Source organism: Xiphophorus maculatus, chromosome 16, assembly GCF_002775205.1.
Source record: "Xiphophorus maculatus strain JP 163 A chromosome 16, X_maculatus-5.0-male, whole genome shotgun sequence".
In the NCBI taxonomy this organism is placed as follows: domain Eukaryota; kingdom Metazoa; phylum Chordata; class Actinopteri; order Cyprinodontiformes; family Poeciliidae; genus Xiphophorus; species Xiphophorus maculatus.
The window spans coordinates 4,219,152-4,238,746 of record NC_036458.1 but is presented as its reverse complement, the minus strand read 5'-3'; the positions used below and the strand labels follow the sequence as shown (position 1 = coordinate 4,238,746).

At 35.6% G+C, this 19,595-nt stretch overlaps 1 protein-coding gene across 1 annotated transcript; it reads left to right on the top strand.

Annotated features, from left to right (window-relative positions):
* The first annotated feature begins 3,020 nt into the window (after positions 1-3,020).
* On the top strand, positions 3,021-18,467 carry LOC102233529 (serine/threonine-protein phosphatase alpha-2 isoform). The gene is made up of 8 exons (XM_005810126.2): positions 3,021-3,180; positions 3,437-3,548; positions 12,673-12,804; positions 13,477-13,707; positions 13,785-13,889; positions 13,968-14,191; positions 16,209-16,343; positions 17,654-18,467. Exons 2-8 carry the CDS (start codon positions 3,494-3,496, stop codon positions 17,777-17,779), a joined length of 1,008 nt encoding a protein of 335 aa, XP_005810183.1. The 5' UTR covers positions 3,021-3,180; positions 3,437-3,493; the 3' UTR covers positions 17,780-18,467.
* The last annotated feature ends 1,128 nt before the right edge of the window (positions 18,468-19,595 follow it).

Here is a 19,595-nt window from a genome sequence, read left to right as displayed (position 1 = left end):
TTTAACCCAAACTTTGAGATTGAACCTTATTGTTCAGTCTTGGAACGCTATTAAATTAGAAATTAGCATATAATCAGAGTTGGGTTGTAAAAAGTTACTTGTAATAGTTTTACTACGCTGTACTTTTTACTTTTACTTGAGTAATATGTTCCTGACGCGTTGCTACTTTTACTTTAGTAAAATTTCTGGATACTTTACTTATGGAGATTAACTTCAATAAATGAAGAAAAATAATAAAAAGAAAACATCAGGAGATACAGACACAACTATGGATGACATTAAAGTGCGACTTCTTGTTTGTTTTGTCTGAAATCAGATTTTTTTTGTGTGTGTTGTTCATTCTACTGAATTATGTGACGACAGTCAGATTTTTGTGTTTTTCACGACTCCGAAGCGACTCGCATGCACAGAAGAGGAACGTCGACATCACAAATCTGCGCTCCGTTTACAGACGTAATGATGGATTCCAAAAAATGATAAGAAAAAAACAGCTAATAAAAAAGTGCAACTAATAGCCACAACGTTTAGCAACAGCGTCTAAGTGATGTGATGCGCTTCACTGATGGACTCCGTTAATAATGTCATGATTATAATTTTTTATGCCATTTTTTACAGCCGTCCGGCTTCTTCTGGTGCAGAATGATGATTCACATAATGACGTAAAAGCCGGATTAAATGTGACATTATTCAGACTGCAGACGATTTGAAGACAATCGGATACGTATCTAAATTAGTTCCACATATGGAAGTGGAACAAATGGATTTTTTGGATCAGAATCGGGTCGCATGTGGGCAAAGAAACCTGATTTGTGATTAAGCAGACTTTAACAGCTGGATTAAATGGGAGATGATGGATGGAGGGATTTTGTCACCCAGCAGAAAGCTGAATGTTTGTTTTATTTTTTCTGTGTAGAACGTTCTCCATCGCAGGGATGATTGAAAACACAGTTTGTTTCATTCATGAGAGTCGGAGTTCTGCTCCTGATCAGCTCAGATGTCACAGAGACGGTTTCCAGACGCTAAGTGGCTCCTCATTGAAGAGCTTTGTTTGTCAAAGCACCATCATGTCAAAAACTAATTTATGGATATATGACCTTAGTTTGAACTCAACCATGGGGTTTGCAGATTCCTGCAGTAAGTTCATAAATATTCATATTCATAGAATATTTCCCCTCTTGCCTGGACAACTATAAACAAAACAACATTTTTATCAAATTAAAAAAGCCTGATTTCTGCATAAAAGGGAGCTGGAAATCATTGAGCATTTGAAGCATAAAATCTGCAAACGACACAGATTATTTTCCACAATCTGTGTGGATTTTTTTGTGTTTATATTCTCAGCAAGACGAACTCGATATGAAACGCTCGGTCTTCATGTTTATTTATTTAGTCAGGTTTTTCCAAAATCTGCTCTGGAATAAAAAAAAAATTATATAAAATTGAATTAACCCTTTTAGAAGATGTTTTAAAAACAGTGACAATTTCCTTGTTAGATTATTTTGTTTGTATAAATATAAACTAGAGCTTGAAAACTAAGTGTGCTCAATTTTTAACAGCACAAATGGCCCCCGGACCAAACTTTGGACACCCTTGGCTTAACGTAAACCTTGTGTCAGTTTGTGTTGTAACATTTAAAGCGTTCATTATTACATTTCCTGGCTCATACAAACATATAAAGCACATAAATTTAAATGTAAAGTTGCTCAGTAAAGCATGAAAAAACTGGAAAAACTTGCAGATATCCATCTTGAAAGCCTAAGGAAGACTGAACGCATCCTGAAAGGCTTTTTTCACTGCAGTTTTCCTGTCGTTACACCAAAGTGAACTGCATAAGATATTATCATAAGAGTCAATCCAAGCCATAATGTAACCACAAGCTTGAGAGACTGAGTTGCACAGGCCTGTAATCTGGTTCAGACGTGCTGGAACAAAAGTTGCAGGACAGTTGCTCTCGAGGAGTTGGTGACGTCTGATCTGCTGAGATTAGGCAAAAAGAATGTCCTAATATTCCTCTCTCTGGATGCATCAACCTTGTGAAATGTTAGAGCAGCAAAGAGCAAAGATATAAAATAACAGAAATGCCAAAATGTGTTTGTTTTTTTACGTATGAGAGCAGATTATCTGTAATAACAGATTGTAAGCTTTAAATATCTTTGTGAGAGGTTATACTAATAGATGGAGTGTCCATAATTATGTTTTGTTTTCATTAATATTTTAAAAGTATAAATCATGTTTTTAAATATTAATTTACTTTATACAGGTGTTATTTTTTAAGAATTTTTTTTCAGAGGATAACTAAAGCATTAAACTAAGATTTGTTCCATTTTTATTAGTTAAGCATTGTCTAATGCGAATGCAAATTGCATTTGGTTTCTTTCTAAATTTTATTGAGCCCTTTGAGATTGAAGAATTCAAAGTGAAATACCAATCAATAAATGATAATCTTGCAAGCTGGCTAGTTAAAGTACATTATATGGATTAATTACACAGATGATCAAGTTTTTTTTCTGCTTATTATGATGTTTTCCTACTTATACCTAGTGAAAATATTACATTTAACAAAAGAATATTACATCAGATCAATTTCTGTCCATTTTTTATTAGCATGCATTAATGACTATACGTTGTTTATTCTGACAAATACGGTGAAAAGATTTGGTCAGTCCAACTATTATTCATATTTAAAGCAAGTTTTTAAAACACATATTATACACTTTCAGACAACTTAAAATGAAATGAAATTGTTGGGTAAATAAAGTCTAGAGTAATAAAAAAAATCAATCAGGTGTGTTTTTAATAAATCATGAAATTCTGCAACTATCAGTTTTACCACTAGATGGCGACGTTTAAAGGTTTTCATGAGCTCACCTTTGCAGCCGTTAAAAACTGCTGTGGGTGGAGTTTATTTTTAAGACAGACATAGCAAATAGCCAATCAGATGCAAAGGAATTGGTTTGAGTGACCAATCAGCGTCTGAGAAAGCTGGGAAGAGTTGGGTTTGATTCAGCCTCGTATGTCGCCGTAGACGCTCGGCTGAAACGGCCCTCTTTTAAAGTTCCTGGGGGCGAAGAGTGGAGCGACCTGGACAAAGCAGGAGAAAACCGGGCCAAGATTTTACCTTGTTAATAAAGAACTCATCGTTTTCCGTACCGGGAGGGCAGATACCGCTCTAGAGAAAAGGTTCGGGAACATTTTATTATCTTAATGTGTTATTTCAGCGCTTAGCAGCCGCGGTACAGTTGTGCCGATGCTACTAAAAAAAAGTGTAGCTTATGCTACTTGGGTAGCAGCTTTAGCTCGGATTAGCTCATTGATTGTGCTCCTGTTGCTCGGTTTTGTCGGTGTCGTTTGGTTCTGAATGCGACCGACTACATCTGTAAAGCAAATTAATAACACTTGGTCCATCTTCTCTTGTTCTCTGTTTTGAATTTTAAAGAGGTGCGACGCATAAAACCGAGGTCTCACTTCCCGATAACGTCAGAAAATTCAGAAAATGGCGGAGCCGGACAAATTAAACATCGACTCTATAATTCAACGTCTTTTGGAAGGTAAGGGGAATCCAAACCAGTGTGAAGCTTTATTTTCTTTCGATGATGGTAAATTGTTTTTAGACCTTTACCCGGGAGATCGGTGCTGTGTGCGGTGAAGTAGCCTAGATTAGACCGGTTGGCAGACTCGTATTGGCAGGGGTTGGATTTTGCCAGATCAAAGGTTGAAACTGAATCAGCTCTGCGTTTCATAGATTTATTTCTATTAAATAAATTTGTCCAGACAGTTCCCTTTTTACCACAGCCTATTCTCACTCTGTTTTCATTGGAGATGCATTTCGGTGGGCAAATTAAAAGAAATGCGTGACGTTACAGTGACGTATTGTGGATACATCACATTTCTCCCCCCCCCCTATTTTTATGAATCTGCTAAACTAGTTTTGTCTTGTAGAAAACGAAATCCTAACTGGAAACGTAAATAATTGAATTTATTTATTTTGTGTAAATACTATAAACAAGACCAATAAAAATCATTGTATTAACTAACATTATCACTTTTTGCTCACATCCTCTTTAACTTGCTGCTTCTGGTGTAAATAGCTTTTCACATTCACAAAGAGAGCTATTGAAATTTTTAATTTGAATCCTTGTAACCTATGGAAGCCCTAAGTTTAGATAAACAGGAATAAAGAAAATTGCTAAAAATGGGAAGTTGAGTGAAAGAAAAAGGTTTAGTTTAAGGTTCACAAGCAACAGATTTGTGCTTCTAAAGATGCTTGTCACAATTAATCAATTAATCGCATGATAAATATAAATAATATTCTTTGAAAAGACATCAAAGCCCATTTTATTTATGGGTTTTTGGTGTGTGTGTGACTTTTATTTATTTTTATGTATTGTGTATGTTGTATTTTGGATATTTAAAATATCTTCCAGTATTAAGTGTTCTTTACAAAACTAAAGTTTATTGGGGGTTTTTGATAGGGTGAAATTCCAACATACTACTTGAAAACAGTCTTAAGATAACAATATTATCATTTATTTCAAAATTTACTTGGAAAATCTATCGTCCAGAAAAAATTGTAATCATGACAGGCCTACATATCACTTATATTTGTGTTGTTTTTCTCATATTAAGCCTAAACAAGAGTATTACAAGTCCAAGCTGTTGGTTTAAGTTTTTTGAATAGGAAGAGGAATCATTATTTGACCTTTCAGATTGTGAAAAGCTAGAGCTTTTTGATGCGTCTGTGATGTTTTACTGCTGGAGTTGGTGTTTATATTTGTAGAAACAAAACTTGTGCTGATCAAACTTAAACTTCCCCCGATTCAGGAAGTGGTAAAAACATTCTGCAAAAACGTGTCACAGATTCAGAAAGCATGATCACTAATTTCCATGTATTGTGAAAATCTGCACCACACGTTAGTTTTATGCTTTTAGGAATAAACAGTTTGTTTTTTCCCCACGCTGTTAATCTTTCAACTCAGGTTTTACATTTAGAGGAAAAGTTTAGAGTCAAACTAGTGCAGTAAAACACCTCCGTAGCGCTTGTGGACCATAAATTGGCTGCTAATTACTGCAATTTTCAGACTTTTTCCAAAGCTTAATACTTCACCAGACGTCTCGGCTTAAGTGATTTATCGTTTCATATGCAAGATGTGAAACAAAAAACTGCAGTTTGTTTATGCGTGAGTGGATACACAACAAGGACACAGCCTAACAACTCACTGTTATCACTGAGAAAACAGCAGAATCACCGTCGGCTCACGGCGACTGTAGGTGTGTTTTCTGGTGTTTGTTTATGCCACATAACTGGGAGCCAGCAGAGCATAAACATGATGTACGTCGTCTGCTCTGAAGGAGCGTTTGAAAGGAAACAGCTGACTAACTCTTCCAGCACTTTGTCCTTTTCAGAATCATCTCCTCATGTTTTTGTTTAGTGTGAAGTTTTGGGTGGAGAGATTTAAGTTTTCTAAAAGAAACTTGGAAACCCATTATTATGTTGCATTGTTCAGGGAAACTAGTTCAATGAAATTGTTCCTGCAAAGTAATTCAGATTTTTTTTTTATTTCTGTGGACACACGATAAAAAGTTTTGCTGGATGATAAATTGTCCATAAATTATTATAATAAATGATAATAATGTTATCTTGAGCTTTAAATCACATGATAAAATAAAATGAGCTCAATTATTTCTATTTGCATGATTTATAATTTTTCCCTTTTCTTTCTTTCTACAAAAACTAGATGATAAAGCTCTTAAATCTGGGGATTTGGTCTCAGTTAGCCTTTTTTAAAGAGTAATTTTGTTGATTTATTTTTGGATATTTAAAATGTCTTCCAGTTCCAGTGTTAAATGTTCGTTAGAATTTAAAGTTTTTGGATCTTTGAGAATGGGTTCTGGCATTATTATGCCATTAAATTACTTATTATTTTTATCATTTACTGTAATAACTTCAGGGACTATTTTTTTGTCCAGTAAAATTTGTTATGGTAACAGACCTAATTGAGACCATTTTTGATTATCTGAACGTCTGCAGTTAGCAATAGTTGCCCCCTTTGTTGCCAACTCTGCAGCTTTCTTGCTACATTTAGCAACATTTCAGATAAAACAAATTGGTATTGGCCAAAATTAGAATCAGCAGGTCAGACTCTTTAAAGATCGGGGATCGGCCAGAAAACTGCAATCTGAGCATCCCTATTATATCTCTACACATGGGGCTGCCACTGTTTGTTTCTCCTTCCACTCAATTTTCTATTAAAATGCTTTGTTGCGGCCAGCTCCTTTAGCAGTAACGTTTTGTGGTCTACCTTTTCCTCTGGAACATCGTCATTAGTTTTCTTCCTTACAGCTTTATTGACTAAACTGGGGGAGGAAAAGATGGATTTCTGCAATAAAACTGAATATGTGCTCTTTAATTATCTAAAGAACTTAATTTAGAGTTTTTGTGAGCTGAAAAATTAAAAATCTGTTAATTATTCTTTAAATGTTTTTACAAAAGTTAACGGTTTTCTTCCCCATTAGTGTGTGTCCTCCACCTGTGTGTGTGTGTGTCCCTTTAATTGGGTCGAGCTCATTGGCTGGTTCTGTTTGCGCTGTTCTTCCAGAACAAACAGCAGCAGGTCTGATTCCTCCCCAATGAGCACGGCCTCTCCAAAGGCCAAAGTCTCCAAAAGTATTTACTTTAAGTTAAACAAAGTTTGGGACGCTGATATGGTATTATTATTTTATTTTTTAACAAACGATACCTTAGGGCACAAGTGTCAAACTCCAGTCCTCAAGATCCTGCAGTTTTTAGATGTGTCACAGGTACAAAACACTGGAATGAAATAGTTTAATTCTTCTTCTTCTTGTGTAGATCAGTTCTCCAGAGCCTTAATGACCTAATTATTCTGTTCAGGTGTGGCTCAACAGAGGCACATCTAAAGGTTGCAGGACAGCGGGCCTTGAGGGCTGGAGTTTGACATCCTGCCTTAGAGAAAAGAACTGCTGAAAAGCCATGAAGGAAAAACATCATTCATTAATTTAATCCATTGATGGCTGATTTCTGTTTCCCTTTTGTTCGACGTTTGAAGCTGCAGCTGCCTGCAGGTTTTAATATGCAAACTTTATACGACAGGTAAAATAAATTTCCCTACATCCTATTTTAATATAGATTGGTGTAAATAATTTGAATGTCTGAGTCCAATTTGAGTAAAAAACACCAGAAATCCAATGTTTTATTTTGCACTCAGACACAAGACTAAATTTTTATGTATTTCTAGTTAAGTCCAGTAATATTTCACACTGAATACGTATGACTGTGTGTTTGTAAATGTTTAAGAAGAGCTCAGTTTTATTTAGTTTTTTTATCATGCAAGTTATAGATTTCTACAAAAACGTTTTTGTTGTGAAATGCAAAAAATGAGCTTTTATTTAAAAAAAACCCGATCTAAATAATTTTTGAAGAAACAGTCAAATATTCAAAGATTTATGATAACAAATAACTAGCAGCAGCCATAGAAATAATTTAAGTTGGGTAAACAAAATATTCACACTTGGTGCCTTTTTTATTATTACAATTTTTTTTAAGCTTTTTCAGAAAAAGCTGTTGGTATAAAAATAGTTTTGTTTTGCTCTTCCACAGGAAAGTGGTTGGTTTGGTGAGTCAAGTTCCTTTTATTTATGTAACACAAATATCAGTCAGATCTATTTTATCTGGACCTAAACTGGTTTAACTTTGTGCTGCTTTTTTAGCCTTCCTGAGATTTAGGCAGTGAGAAACCTTAAATCTGGAAACATCAGCAGAGAGAAATACTTGAGTTTAAAAATAATTTAAGTCAACTGATTTTATACTAAGGAGAGATGCTGCAAGTTTATTTATTCTTCTAACTCATAAAAAAATTTGTTTAGAAGCATAAATTAAAGTTAGTTTAATGTTTATAGACGATTAGAGGACAGTAGAATATGAAACTGTTTTATTCCGACTGTAGATTCAGGCTTTCAGGTTCTTTATCTCCTTTTAGTTCATTGAAAATGTTCATTTAATCACTTCCAGATTTTATGGTTACGGTTTCCACTCATCATTAATAAAATCTTAAATCAAGGCCTTAAAATGTCTTGAGTTCATAATTTTAAAAAATGTGAATGAGCCTTAAATCTTTTAATTGTAGGTCTTAAATGTCTTGTTTTCTGGACTATTTAATAGTGGATATTCTGTTTTTTATTCTTACGGGACGTTTCCCACAGAAAAGTTTGAGTTGCACAGACACACCAAGGTGGTTGAGGCTACCGCTAACTAGATGCTAATATAACCTAGCTAGCTTTTTGCCGACTTAAGTGCAAATTTATCATTGTTTGGCTTCATTTAATACATTTTTATCATGATATAGGCCTTATATTTTGTTCATAATGGTCTTCAAAAGGTCTTGAACTTGAGCTGGTGAAACCTTGTTTTTAGAGAACACTTTTCACATTAATATCATCTTAAAAACTCATTTTTTAAATGTTTTTGGACTCTTCAACACATTATTTTATTAGTTACTTATTGTTAAACCATGAGCTGGTTAGGCTAGTTGCAATAAATTAATTAATTGCATGATAAATTAAAACAAGCTCAATAATTTACATTTTTGTTTTATTGTTTTTCTCTTTCTACCAGAAACTGGATGATGAAAGTCTTCAGTTTGGTAAAAGTTGATCCTTTTTTTAAAGGACAGTTTTGTTTACAGAGACTTCATGATTCATTTTATTTGTTGTTGTTTTTGTTTTATTTATTTATTTTGGATATTTAAAATGTTGTCCAGTTCCAGAGTTAAATGTTTGTTAGTTGTTTAAAGTTCATTCACCTTTGGGAGTGTGTTCTTGCATTATTATACCTTTATTACCACTGTATTACTCAGAAATTGTCTCAAAACAACAACAACATTGTTTATCTTAACTTTGAGAACAATTTATCACCCAGTAACATTTGTTATCCTGACAGGTCTGATTATAGCTTCAGCTTTTCACACTAATATCATCTAAAAGCTCATATTCTGATGTTTTTATGCTCTTCAACATGTTATTCTATCAGTTCATTTGTTGTTTTGGGGTCAGATGGTAACGTTCTGCGTTCTCCCAGACTGTAATGAAACGCGGTTCTGGTTGTTTACCTTCTAATGAAGGCGCTGGTCGGGATCGTTCGGTTCTGAAATCGCCTGCTGGGAGTTTGACTTTGACTGCAGGACATGCTGGAGTGTTTGTCCATGGATTGTTGTACTTGGACCGTGATAAGATTGTCTGCCAAGCACAGGAGAAAACAAACAGGGCTGATAGTGGCAGTATTTATATCCTGTTATGTAACACTTGGTTCCTTTTTTTTTACCCCGTTGGTTCTTCTGCTTTTATTGTTGGGTCAAACTCCTCGGCAATATCGATCCGAACTTCCAGATAATGAAGGAACGACACGCCTGCTGCAGCTGCTGCTGAATTGCAGCATTGATAGATGTTTTATTTTCCATCAGCTTCCTGTTTGCTGGACCAAACCAATTAAACCTGTTTGGATAATTAGCAGAAACAATCGGATTAGCTGCTCAGATCTGAAGTGCAGCAAACTGATTGAGCACCGCGGCTGTTTGTGGCCCGGTTACCGACCGCGGTTTTCCTGTTGCACTGCAGCAGCGTTTTGTTTTCAGAGTGTGTTAAAGCCTTTTGTGAACCCCTCGCTGTCGCCCACTGACTCTGAGGCTAACTTTGGAGTAAGCTCTGTCAGGGATTAGCCTGCGGTAATCCCGCTTTAAAGCAACAAGCAGCAGGCTGGTATTTATATCCACTTTTCCCTGCCTTTTCCGTCACTTTGCCGTCCTTCTGCCTCCACTTGGTGATTCCTGCTCTGTTATAAATACAGCTTCACGTTTAAAACTTAGCTTTAATATTTACCATATTTTTAGTGATTTATTTCCTTTTTTTGGCTTATCTATTGATACAAGTGTTGACTTTCTGTAGATGTTTTTACAAGATGTAGAAAATATAAAATCGTCTTACATGTTGCTACTGAGAATAGATATTTCTAATTGTAATAAAACTACAACCACTAGGCCTGTTGCATGAAGTCAGTTGAGTTTGTTTTTCCATTTGCATAGTTTATTGTTTCCATTTCTACTAAAGCTGGATGATAAAAGTCTTCATTCTGGTCTCAATTAGCCGTTTTGTTGAAGGACAATTTTGTTTAGCGACTAAATAAATAATTTTATTTGTTGTATTTTTTATTTATTTTGGTTATTTGAAATGTCTTCCAGCTCCAGCGTTAAATGTTGATTGAAATGTAAAGTTTATTGATCTTTGAGACAGTTTTCTTGCATTATTATGCCTTTATTACCATTGTACTATTTGAAAAATAGTCTTAAAACAGCAATATTATTGTTTATCGCAATATCTTCAGGGTAGATTTATTGTGACTGGCCTAAACAACATTGCATTTCGGAGGTGTATGTGGTATCTACATTAGGTTAAAATATATCCTGTGGGCCATAAATTGTCTGTTTTTTGTAAACTTTTATCTTTATTATGATTTTTAATGGAGCAGTTTTGGATGGATGGATGAAACAGAATATCAGATGCTTCATTGCAGAAATAAACAAGAAGCAAACAGATTTCCAGCAAACGGTTCCAAGACTGTAACTGTATTTTAGACTTTATTGCAGCTTAATGCAGAATATTTTAAAAAACATTTTACCTTTGCAACTCACAAAGGTAAGAAACTTTAAGCCTAAAACATTTGACAATGATTGAACCGATGAACCATTATTATTATTAAAATAATTGTCAACTAATTAAATGATTATCTGAAGTAAACAGACTCAAAAAAGGTTATTTAATGAGTTTATCACGCTCAGAGCTCTAATCAAACCAAAATTTTACAAATAATCTAAACATTTAAGTAAAAAAGCATATTCTAAAGAAATGCTGCTGTTTGTCTAAAACTTTTAATGTGTTTGTAAGATTGCAGCTTATGTATGTAAATGAAAAATCTGCAGAATCAGAATAATCAAGAGTAATTGGGTACAAAAATCCGACTCTCAATAAAGATCTGTTGTAAAATGTGTTGCCTTGGTAACCGCCCCTGCAGTAAAAACAATAAAAGCATCTTATTGTCAACCTGAGTGGCATTAAATATTTAAATATTGCATTTAAATATTTAGTCTTTCTGCTTACAAGATCATCTACCTGCTGTTGGCTGTTTGACTTGTTACTGGAATCCATTTTTTCCTAAACGTATTTAAATCTTAAAAAGCGTTTGTCACATTTTAGGTTTTGGTTTCAGTTTTACTGTCAAAATGTTTGATTTTTAAAGATAAAACTTGAGTTTAGATGGATAAAATGATGCAGAAAAATGGGCCCATGCTACTAACTCCTCTCTTATAATACCTAAAAGACATTTTAATAATAGTGAGCTCTTTTTTAATATTATTTTTACATCCCTAGAAAACATTTGAAGATGTTGTTTTATTCTCATCATTTATTTAATTTTTCCCAGGAGAAAAAAAAAGCTTTTATCGTGTTTTAATCAGGCAAAATAAATTTTGCTGGACGATGGTAAATTATCCCTGACATTATTGCGATAAATAATCAGATTGTTGTTTTGGGACCATTTTCAATTAATATAATTGTAATAAAGACAATAACAGATTCTCATAGTTCATTAAACTTTTACATTAAAATGAACGTTTAACACTGGAACTGGAAAACATTTTAAACATTCACAAAACAGAAACAACAGAAATAAATTAGGAAGTCTCTGTAAACAAAATTGTTTTAAAAAATTGGCTAGTCTAGACCAAATGACTAGAGAGAAAAGAGAAAAAAATTATCAATCATAGAAATGGAAATCATTAAGTTTGGACTTTTTAAAAAACCTGTTTGGGTTTGTTGGGCTCTCCTTTAGTTCACGGCTGCATATTGATTGCACCGTTATTGATTCAGTCATTGATACGAACTGACCCGACTCCAAACCGCTGCAGCTTCAGGGCGCAAACATTTTGCACTTTCACACGCCTGGTTTTCATGTGACGCAGCTGAAAACGTGTTTAGATCAGAAGTGGTTAAAATCCTGGGAAATGACAGTTTCTGTGCCCATCATGGCGGTGTGCTTTCCCTCTTCGGTGTGTGTGGTACGTGTGAAAACGCATGATAAGCAGACACTCGATAAACCTGCTGAATTCCTGAGATAACGCGAGCGAACGAGGCGAGGACGGAATGTGCGCTTACTGTGAGATACACGGGATTTAAGTTTATTACAACCAAACTAACTCTGCTTCATGCAATCACACAGAAAAGCTTCTAATAATGCCGGAAACATCAGACTAAAGAGGAAGTGGTTTCACATGTTCGGCTTTAACAGAGCGACCTCGTTTAAGAGACATTTTCCATATATCAGGGTTTTCTCTTTGCCAAAGTCTTCTCGTTTCCAGAATACGTGTAAAGAGGAAAGAAGAAGCGAGTACCTGTGGAAACGGCTGCAAGTCTGAACTGCTAACAGAATTTGACAGCATTTGGCTGGTGGGAGGTGTTAGCTGTCCAGTCTGGTGGTCTGCTGCACAATCCAAGCATCACATTTTAATGCTGAATGTCAATCTTTGTTTGGCCTCCTTTAAGGCTCACAGTACACGCTTGTCCTGATGTTTCCTCCATAAATGATCTTATTGATTTTTTTTCTTGTCGCAGTGAAGGGCTCCCGGCCGGGGAAGAACGTCCAGCTGACGGAGAACGAGATCCGTGGCCTTTGCCTCAAATCCAGGGAAATCTTCCTGAGTCAGCCAATCCTGCTCGAATTAGAGGCTCCTTTAAAAATATGTGGTGAGTTTTAGTTTCATCAGTCTTATCAGATGGTTTACAGCAGCAAAAAAACCTCATTTTAAATCACCAAAATATTCTTTTTTATACTTGACAATAAACAAAGCGTGAACTATTTTAATTAAACAAATAAAGTATTTCATCTAAGAAATTCAACTGGTTTTTCCTTGTTAAATGAAAGGTATCCAGTTTTAGTTTTATTTTCTGTTCGATTTGAAGAAAAATTTAAAAAATATTTTGTTTATTTTCAGTGACTAAAAACAGGATCCAGATCAGTCTTTATTTGAAAACACTTGCTGTACTTAGCCAAGTCTTAAAACAGTAATTAAATAGGGAAATTCTTGAAAATGCTTGAATTTCATTCTAAGATTTTCAAGGTTTGGAAAGTGTTGTGAGTTCTGCATAAAATCCTTGAAAATTTTTGATTTTCCAACTGCACAGTTTGGTAATAAAAGCTTAAATTAACAGTTGAAACCAGATTTTTTTTCCCCTCCTGTTTTGTCCTAATTTATTCCTAAATTTTTGAACACTCTTGGGTTACAGCGTTGCAAAATCAAATTAAATGGAAAACAACTCGTAATAAACCAGAAAATGTGTTAAAATAAGGTTGATTTAGCTGTAAATGCTGCATGTTGAGGCAGTTTGACGTCTGTGTGCCTCTGCTGCCCCCTGCAGGCGATGTCCATGGTCAGTACTACGACCTGCTCCGACTCTTTGAATACGGAGGCTTCCCTCCAGAGAGCAACTACCTGTTTCTGGGCGACTACGTGGACAGAGGGAAGCAGTCGCTGGAGACCATCTGTCTGCTTCTAGCCTATAAGATCAAATACCCCGAGAACTTTTTCCTGCTGCGTGGAAACCACGAGTGCGCCTCCATTAACCGAATCTACGGCTTTTATGATGAGTGTGAGTACCACTTAGTGACTTCAATGGGGTTGAGATGTTAAGGAGCTGCTGCATGTTTATGCTTTCTTTGCTTCCAGGTAAGCGACGGTATAACATCAAGCTGTGGAAAACCTTCACAGACTGCTTCAACTGTTTACCTGTGGCTGCTATTGTAGATGAGAAAATATTCTGCTGTCATGGAGGTAGGCCTGGTTCTCCTGTTACTCTTTTAAAAAAGAAAAGATGAAAAAGAGTGAAACTGTTTTTTATTTTTCCTCCAGGTTTGTCTCCGGACCTGCAGTCGATGGAGCAGATCCGCAGAGTCATGCGGCCCACAGACGTTCCGGACCAAGGCTTGCTGTGCGACCTGCTGTGGGCCGACCCGGACAAAGACGTGCTGGGCTGGGGCGAGAACGACCGCGGCGTCTCCTTCACGTTTGGGGCGGATGTGGTGGCCAAATTTTTGCACAAACATGACATGGACCTAATATGCAGGGCACATCAGGTAGGTTTTAAATGTTTTATCATAATGTTCTGTTTAGACACAGGATAGAAAAAATGCATCAAGATTTATGGAATATATTTAATTTATCTCATGTCCCAATTTAAATTTGGGTCCATTTTGCGTTTTTGTAAAGCTGATTGCAGTTTTTGTTGTTGTTGGGTTTTTTTTCTTCTGTGACCTTCATGGTCAAATTTAAATATTTTCTATCAGAAGCAGAGAAAACATCATGAAGGCTGGAGATTTAAAATATTTTTAAACAGACAAAATTATTAAAGAATTCACATTTTAGGACTTAAAGTGTTCAGCTTCCTACATTTGTGATTATTTTTTACATGACCTAATGTGCCAGGTACATCAAGTAGATCTTTAAATGTTTTCTTTTTTAGTGATTTGCTCTTTGGTTTTTGTAAATAGACCCAATAGGTAACATGTATCAGAGCTCCTGTAAAACTCCATAAACTCTGGAATTTGGGCATTTCCATGTATAAAAATGAAATTATATTATTTAATATTTTCTATCCAATACTCAAACATTTGATTGATCTCCTGTTTTTGTAAAGCTGTTCCTTTAAAATATATAAAAAGATACAAGTACAGCGTTCAAAATGTCTTCCTTATGGCCTTCAAGGCATAAGCAGTCTTTAAATATTTTATACCAGTAGCAACAACACAAAAACTGAATTTTTTAAACAAAATTATTAAGAGAGTTCACATTTTAGGCTTTAAAGAGAACTTGTTATGCAAAATTAAAATTATGCATGTTTTTGTACTTCCATTTAAGATTCCAAAAACAGAAAAGCAGTTGAGCAAAAAAAAAAAAAACACCCATCCAGTTTTTGGCAATAAGTTCATGTTTTTTGGTGTCTGGAAAACCAGCCGTTTCAAAAACCTCTCTATCGTTAAGTCACACTGCGCCATTACCTAGCAACCCAAGCTGAGCTCCAGCACGGTTGGTCAGCTGGTGTTACTGCTGCACAATGTCTGCTGGAAAAGACGAGTTTTTTGTTGTTGACTTACCATCCAGACACCACTTGTTGGATTATTGCCAGATATGCAGGAGTCTCCACTTCTGCTTTTCAAAGATGTACAGTTGTATAATTGTCCATCTGTTTGCAGCCATTTTAAACATGCGAGTATAAACATTGAGATGGGGGGCGTGGCCAGCAGCAGCTTATTTGGACTTAAAGTAACAAAAAGCCCTAATATCTTTTCAAACCTGTTCAGCGAAACATCGTAGGTCACCTTTAAGGTGCTTAGCTTCCAATGTTTGTGATTAGTTTGTGTATTTCATAGAGAATGTTGATTCTTACCTTTTACCTCTTACTTTTCCAAACGTGGGAGAAACATCTTGTTATAAGTAAAATAATCTGACTGTGGAACTAGACATTTATCCATCAATATTAAGAAATTATTTACTTGAAACAAGCTCCTATTTCTTGCTGAAAAGTTACTTGTAAGTTAATTTTATCTTATTTAAATTTGCATTAGAAACAAGACCAAAAATGCTTTGTAAAATTTTATGTGCATCAGAGCAGAGTTAATGTTCAAATTGTCCATTATTGGTTTCAGGCAAAAATGAGCTGGATATTTGTTCCTGCAACTTCCTTACAGTCTCTGGGTTTTATATGTTACACTCCCAAACCCAGATGATGTAGAAATATCTAAAAGAACTCTCTAAAATCCAGAAATATTAAGTTTTATAGAAAGGAGCACTGATTAGGAACTTTGTGTTCCCAAGGCTTTCCTCCTCGGAGTGATGGATGGTGAAAGCGTGTGTGTAATATTTGAATTTGATGGCGTAAGCGAGGCATAATTAAGTTGTGGTTGTAAACGTGGCGACACAGAAACCTCTTGTGTTCCTGCATGCTTCTCCTCATTGAAGAGCTGACAGGATTAAAAGGTTCTTACTAGTTTATGATCAGCAGTAATTTTCTTAAACTTCCCGTCTTCCTGATGCAACTTCTGATTCCTCCTTTTCTGTTCGCCTCGGTTTAACTCTGGTTTTCTCTCGCCTAAGGTGGTTGAAGACGGTTATGAGTTTTTCGCAAAGAGGCAACTCGTCACTCTTTTCTCAGCTCCCAACTACTGTGGAGAGTTTGACAACGCTGGTGCCATGATGAGTGTGGATGAGACGCTCATGTGCTCCTTCCAGGTAAAGCAGAAAGTCTAATGTGCGATCTTTTTTTTAGTATTTGCTCCCAAGCAGACGGATTTACTTTAGCTTCAAGTGTTCTGCATCACTTATTCCGCTTGTTCTGTTCTCTTCTTTTATCATTTTTGAGTTGATCTATTCAGACCTTTAGAAAGCCAAATGTTGATCAATACAACACTGAATATTTAGTGTTTTCACATCGGATAATCTGGTAGAATCGTTTTGATTGAGGACCAGAGTTGTGACATTTGCTACATTTTCAGCTGCTGCAGTTCTTTCACAATGTTCTGTCAAACCAAACCCTTTGAGAAATCTGTTCCCCTCCTCACCTGTAGGGGCGCTATGCTAAGAACCTTTTAAAGAAATCACACAAAAGCCTCTGAAGAAGGCACTGAGTTCAACTTCCTTCTTTATGAAATGTAAACAAAAATGGAGTAACATCAGATTTTAGTTGTAGAATTTCTCTACACTTCCTGCAGTCTCTGGTTCAGAGTTCACTTGAACTGAACCGAGACCGAGGTTGGCAGGTGGACCAGAGTTTGCTTTTTTAATCCGCATCAGAGTTTAATTACGCAGGAAGTGGACTACAGCGTAGGGCATTCTGGGTAAATAAAACCAAAATAAATGTGATTCTAACGCGAGCAGGAGAAATGTCTTTTGGTATTTTACCAAAAACAGAATAGCTAAAATCTAACACTACTCCATTTTTGTTTACATTTGTTTACATTTACAAGTTGCGCTCAGCATCTTCTTCAGAGGTTTTTGTGTCGTTTCCTTTGGTGGTTCTTGGTGCAGCGCCCCCTCAGGCGAAGGAGGGAACAGATTGCTCAAAGCTTTTGGTTTGTTTGACATTGCAGTGCGAAACGTAGCAGCTGGAAATGTAATATTCTCATTTTAAATGTCATGTTTTTATTAGCTGTAAGTGGAAAATCATCATACGTAGTAAAAAATAAAACATCCGTCTTTGTGTAATTAATTTGTGTTTTCAATAATTTTCTAATTTATTAAATGGCTTTCCTCTCCATATCATGTAAACATTTGCATATTTTATGTGTTTTATGTCGAAAAGGCAAATGTTGCATCAGCTAAAGCTCACTAATAAAAGAAGTTTGAAGCTGATGCATCAAATTTTTTTGTAGGAGTTCCTTATAACCTCACAAATTTAATATAAATAACTTAACACTTAAGGGAGTGTTGAAGTTTTGTAAACGAACTCTGGATCTGGAAAATGATTAAGAAAACATTTAAAAGGGATTCACTGTGCCGTCTCTGCTGGTTTAATTAAAGATTTTATTTTTTCTCTTTTGTAGATTTTGAAGCCAGCAGATAAGAAATTGTATCCTTACGGTGGCGGCGGCGGAGGAGGAGGTGTGGGACTGGGAAGACCCGTCACTCCTCCACGGAACGCAGCCAAGGCCGGCAAGGCCAAGAAATAACACGCGCTGACTTCCTCTTCCTACGATTCACCACCCTTCGTCGTTCCAACACCTTTTTTTATCATTTCTTCCTTCCTCTCTACCTCCCAAACTTGTCCCCTTCGTCGGCACTGAACAGCAACAAAGACAACCAGGGTTCAGTCGGGTTTTTCTCTCTGAATGAAACACTTTTTGAACGTTTATTTTGCTTTTTGTGTTGTATTTGTGTGGATATGTGAGCGAATGATCCAGAGAAAGTTGCTGTATTCACCATGTACTTTTCCCACCTTTCATGTTCCTGTTTTCCTGTTTTTTTATGTAAAGAAGAGTTGTTTTTTGCCTGTTTACCATGTAAATCATACTTGGCTGCAGGGCAGAGCGGATGGGGGCCATGAAGAAGAGAGCTTTGGCTGTTTATGTTGAGGTCTGGCACTGTTTAATGCTAAACGTGAGCTTTTGTACATTAGCTGTGAGGGAAAGGGGTGGAGATCACAGGTGGGTATAAGGTGAATTCACTAGATTTATTTTTTCTTCTTCCATTTTCAGAACCAATCATGTGAGATCACGACCATGGATGTGATATAGAGGCTTGTTTTTGTAGATAACTGACACCAGAATGGTTTTTATTTTATTTTTAGTTTTTTCTCTCTCCTTGTTTTTAGTTCACTCGAAGCTAAAGATGAATAAAAGTAACCTTTAATTTGAAGTACATCATCATGCTCATCACTTATTTGTCAGTGGCTGCTTTTCATTTGTCGTGACTTTTAAACTAAAAAATATCTTAAGAGGTAAAATAACTGATAATTATGATTATTTTTTGCTTTGGATTCTGAACAGGTTTTGACTAGAGCTGGGCGATGTGGCTTAAATATAATTTTAAAATTAATTTTAGATTTTAATCAATTTCTTTTCTCACTTCCCTTTCTAAAAGATTAATTATAAATGACAGAATATTTTCAAAAAGTGGCTTTTATTTCAATCATACCTTCTGTGATCTGTCAGAGAATCAGGGTCAAGCTACGAGAATGTTTAATTACAAGGATATAATAGGATATGCATAATATTAGCAGAAAAAGATGGAATTTGACCAGAAAAAAACATCTTAAATTTATCAGGAAAAAAAACTTGTTTAAAAAAAGATTACCAGGATTTTAGTTGATTTTCTTCAAAATAGTAGTTTGCATGAACATTTCAAAACTACTGATTGCAGCCTGGCTCCAGTGCTCCATTTGTAAAGTTGACCTGAATTAAAAATAAACTGCTTTAACATACACTTAACAAGATGGCTGCTAAAGGAGTGAATTGGTGAAAAAGAAATGCAGATTTTCCACAAATTAAACCTTTAAAACAAAATAAAACCCATTTATCGCCCAGCCCTAGTTGATCTATAATTTTCATAGTTTTTGTTTTAAGTTTTGGTTTGTTTTTTTTTTTTATTTATGTTGTCATCAGATCCAAAGCTAATCAGAACATCTCGCACAAACAAGCACAACTCCACATTAAACTGGGAACGTGAGGCGTTCATGAGTCCTTTAAACTTCTCAGCGTGAGTGAAATATTATATATTTAAAATAAATGTATAGGCTTATAGCTTAAAGTTAGCCTGGTTAAAAATCGGCCTCTTCTTCTACCCTTTGCTTCGTATTGAGGATCTTTAAATTTTACCCAGTTGCTAATGTTCGCCCGTAAGGTATGTAATGCGCGAGTTCGACGCAATGAAGCTTACCGGAAATGACGTGCGCTGTAAACTATCCATTTCGAAAAGAGAAGTGTCCAGCCAAACAAAATGGCTTTTAATGCTAAATATTTGGAAGTGTGGCTAACACGGACTGAACGG